Source organism: Neolamprologus brichardi, chromosome 5, assembly GCF_056152115.1.
Source record: "Neolamprologus brichardi isolate AB-2024 chromosome 5, ASM5615211v1, whole genome shotgun sequence".
NCBI lineage: Eukaryota > Metazoa > Chordata > Actinopteri > Cichliformes > Cichlidae > Neolamprologus > Neolamprologus brichardi.
The window spans coordinates 32,118,036-32,122,558 of record NC_142108.1 but is presented as its reverse complement, the minus strand read 5'-3'; the positions used below and the strand labels follow the sequence as shown (position 1 = coordinate 32,122,558).

The 4,523-nt window shown below is 41.4% G+C and overlaps 1 protein-coding gene across 1 annotated transcript; it reads left to right on the top strand.

Moving 5' to 3' along the window:
- The first annotated feature begins 468 nt into the window (after positions 1-468).
- On the top strand, positions 469-1,985 carry LOC148102835 (nuclear factor 7, ovary-like). Its single transcript, XM_087841385.1, has one exon. The coding sequence runs from the start codon at positions 469-471 to the stop codon at positions 1,909-1,911; it is 1,443 nt and encodes a 480-aa protein (XP_087697511.1). The 3' UTR covers positions 1,912-1,985.
- Positions 1,986-4,523: the final 2,538 nt, after the last annotated feature.

The window sequence follows — 4,523 nt, the reverse complement described above, 5'->3', positions numbered from 1 at the left end:
CTGCCATTGTCAGTGAAGGTATGGCAGCCTGAACCAAGTAACGAAGCAGACATTTTATTTTCAGGTATTTAATTTGTTCAATTACTTTTGAGCCCCTGAAGTAAAGGGATTGTGTTCTACAACACCTCTCTCCACCCCATGTAGAAATGAATCACACACCCTTTTAAGTATGCATCTTCCTCATTCATTGCTCACACTGGTGTCAAATTACATTCACCGTGACACTTTCAGTTTCTGGACTATGTATTTAGATTCTTTGTTAGAAACGAGAGGAAGTTCAACGACAGAAGGATACGGTGAACACTGAAATACAGGGAATATCAGGATACTGACACTTCAACACGATGCTGCTGATTCCATGTTACAAACAGAAGTTTTACAGAAGTCAAAGCTAAAAGTGAAAGTAAGTTTGAAGAAACTTCTTGAGTGGACGCCTCATTGTTTTCATTGTTGTTACTCCAGGACAAAATGTCTTCTCAGTCGGAAAATGATCTCTCCTGTCCCGTCTGCCATGACATCTATAGAGATCCTGTCATCCTGTCATGCAGCCACAACGTCTGTCGATTCTGTCTGCAGACGTGGTGGAGCGAGAATCTAAAACATAACTGCCCAATTTGTAAGAAGATAAACCTGTCAAATGATCCGCCCCGTAACTTGGTGTTAAAGAACCTGTGTGAGGCTTTCTTACTGCAGAGAGATAAAAACCCTTCGGCAGTGTCTGAGCCTCTCTGCAGTCTGCACCATGAGAAACTCAGACTTTTCTGTTTGGATCATCAGCAGCTGGTGTGTGTCGTCTGTCGAGATTCAAAAGCACACAAAGACCACAGATTCAACCCAATTGAAGAAGCCGCCCAGGATCACAGAGAGGAGCTTCAGAAACACCTGAAGCCCTTACAAGATAAACTGAAGGTGTTTGAACAAGTCAAAGGAAACTTTGATCAAACAGCAGAACATATAAAGGTCCAGGCACAGCAGACGGAGAAGCAGATAAAGGAGGAGTTTAAAAAGCTTCAGCAGTTTCTCCAAAATGAAGAGGAGGCCAGGCTGGCTGCTCTGAGGCAGGAAGAAGAGCAGAAGTTAAGAAAAACGGAGGAGAAGATTAAGTCTCTGAGTAGAGGGATAAAAACTCTTTCAGAAACAATCAGAGCCACAGAGGAGCAACTGAGAGCTGAAGACGTCGTGTTTCTCCAGAGCTACAAGGCTGCAGTAAACAGAGTCAAGCAGCGCCCCCTGCTGGATGTTCCACAGTTGGACTCAGGATCTCTGATAGATGTGACCAAACACCTGGGCAACCTGACCTACAACATCTGGAATAAGATGAAGGAGATGGTCTCCTACACTCCTGTGATTCTGGATCCAAACACAGCTCATCCACAACTCATCCTGTCTGATGATCTGACCAGTGCGACATTTGGAGAGAGACAGAAGGTTCCTGATAATCCAGAGAGGTGTCACTATTGTGAAATTGTCCTGGGCTCTGAGGGCTTCGACTCAGGGACTCACATTTGGGATGTTGAGGTTGGAGAAGAGGGATTTTGGGGCTTTGGTGTTGTAAATGAGTCTTATGAGAGAAAGGTACAAGCACTGTCAGGTTTCTGGCAATTATGTTTCCATGATGAAAAGTACATAGTAACAACAACACCAGGTACATATAAATATTTGTCAGTAAAGAAGCTGCAGAGGGTCAGAGTTCAGCTGGAGTATGACAGTGGGACGCTCTCATTCTTTGATCTGGATGCCAACACACTCATACACACCTTCGAACACAATTTCACTGAGAAGCTGTTTCCTTATCTTGTTACTGACAAAGACCCACTGAAGATATTACCAGTGATCTTGAAAGTGGACGAGCATATAACTCCTCTATCAACAGATTTTTGGCCTGATTTTGAAACCAGTAATAAGTCCTAGCATAAATAGTTGCAAGATACACATCCTCCTCATCCTGTACATATTTGTTTCCAGGCAGTTCTTGTTTCTTTAACAACATGAAGATACAGTTACAGAAATATTCAGCTACGGTATTTGCTGCTGAGATTTTAACAATATAATATAAAAGACAACCAACAAACTCACATACACAACTTTATCTGGGAATAAGAAAAAAACAGACATGAATACAAGCGTGAGGAGCGTCTACAGAACAGCAGGGGGCGCTCTTCAATCATTAGATGCAGCTGAATATAATAATGTAGGTGGTTCCACCTACCACCTACATGTTTATGCCGAACAAGCACTGAGTTTAAAGCCTCCACAACTATTTTAAAGTGATTTTGCCAAACTGGGAAATTGGAAAAAAAATGTCATTTTTATTAAACTGCTAAACTGTCTTCAATAATCTGTTGTGTGTAAAGACTTTTATTTTTGGCCTCTTCAGCTCAACTTCAACTTTTTGTTTTCCTTTCTAAGAAGACTGTCAGCTGTTCACTTGTGCTGGGCTCTGAGGGCTTTGACTCAGAGATTGTGATCTTGAAGTCAGAAATGATGAGGACTGGACCCTTGGCCTGGTGACGGGGTCTTGTCTAAGAAAGGGACAAACACAGACTGGATCCTGGGAAATATATTTGTTTGAAGGAACTAACGCAGCAGCCTCTTCATCACTTCCATGTAAAGTTGTTTCAGTGAAGAAGGTCCAGAGGGTGGGAGGTTAGCTGGACTGTAACAGAGAGATGCTCTCATTCTTTGACGTGAACATTAACACACACCTACATGCCTTCAAGCTCAGTTTCACAGAGAAGTTGTTTCCACACTGTTGTGATTGAAAATGTTTGATTTATTTTACTAAATTAGGTGGTTATAATCATTTTCATACATTTACTGCAAATGTGCTCATAATGAGTTGGCACTCAGTCTTCTGAAGGTCATAAGCTTTGTTCGGCTTTACTGTCCGGACTGATATATTGTAGGGTCAGAGAGTTCTGAATATGATATTCTAAACCAACTTTGAATCACTAGAAGAACAATGGATAATAGCATTAGATTATCAAGGCTATAGGCAGAGAGGTGTTTCGCTTTTCTGTCTCTTACAGAGGAGGGAGCAGATACCAGACGAGGTCATGGAGATGTGAGGATGCTTCGGAGCAGACACCAAGACTGCGTCCATGCGGGAGGAAGTTAGCTGTTATAATCGATGTTTTTGTCTCACTATATAATGTTGTACAGCCCGTTTGAGGGTCATCCTTTTTGTCAAACATGCTGTTGGTTCACATAGAAGTCCTCAGCGCTGTGTAAACTTTCAACTGCAAAAAGCAAAATAAATCCTTTTTAAAGAGACATACCTTTTTTCTGAGATTCCTTCCAAAAAGTATGAACACAACAATACACTGAAACCAAAGCATGAACCACAGAAGAAATCACCCCTCACTCAAAGAGTCTCATGACCCCTTTGTCATCTGGTTTTGGGTTTGGTTTCAAAACCAGCAAAACGTTGCTTCATTCTTCTCAGGAGAAAACAGAAATATAACATGTTCCTTCACACTGAAATACATCACTGTGTCAGGCATACAAGAAGCACACCGGGTGGTGGAGATATGAACCCACACGTTCTCACTCCCGACTCGTCAAATGTGTGACGCATGGTCAGGCTCCCTCTGCTTCACTTATCGACACGCAGGGTACCCTCCTCGCATCGAGAATTGACTTGCAGGGTCCTCTCATTGAATACTATAGAGCTCCCTAAACGTTGCTTATTGACGACAAGAGATTGCAGCGGAAGAGCCTGTTGTCCGTATATTTATACATTTCCGAAATCACATATGTAGTGACGTATACTGAACACAATATATTATATAATTAAACAACTACCTGAGAAACAGCAGATACAGCAGATAAATTAATTATAGTTATTACTTTTGTATCGTTTATTGCATTTATGGAGGGAGTGGTGTATGCTGGGTAATGGCACAGCTAGAGACTGGGTGATTTTATTCACCCGCTTCGGCTGTTATCAGTCCATACAATGGGCGTTATTAGCACAAATCAGTCCCATAGATATGGGCCATCTCCTGCTAGATTGTTCAGAAGGTTGTTCTCATCCATCCAGATGGAGGATCACTAACAGGAGCGTGGGAAGACTCCCGAATCCACTCTGGCTGGAATCCGGTGGATACAGCAGTGTTTACAGGTAAGACCATTTAAACGGACAGCATTTATAGAATGACTATTAAAAGTCAGGGAGTGTCAATAATGTTAATGTGGTTATGTTAGTAATACACCGAGTGCTAATATAACAGCTTTAAGATGCATTTGTAGATATTATTACGTGTTTTACCGTCTTTATGGTGCTAGCTTAAAGTTACGGTGTAAACGTTAGCTTATATTGGAGTAAAGCTGTTACTGTTTAAATGATGTTAGCACAGAAATATTAGCTTCTGTCATGACTGATGAAGTTACTAGTTAATAAAGTTTCCAGTAAAGTGTTTAATCGCAGCCACAGACTGACAGCAAATATCTCGATTAGCTTCAGTGCATCTGTAATAAATATGTGCAAGTTTCAGTGCTTCGTTTAAACTGTATGATACTTA

Excerpts from the sequence above, each read along its gene's own strand:
- LOC148102835 (XM_087841385.1), top strand. The coding sequence starts at position 469 with ATGTCTTCTCAGTCGGAAAATGATCTCTCCTGTCCCGTCTGCCATGAC.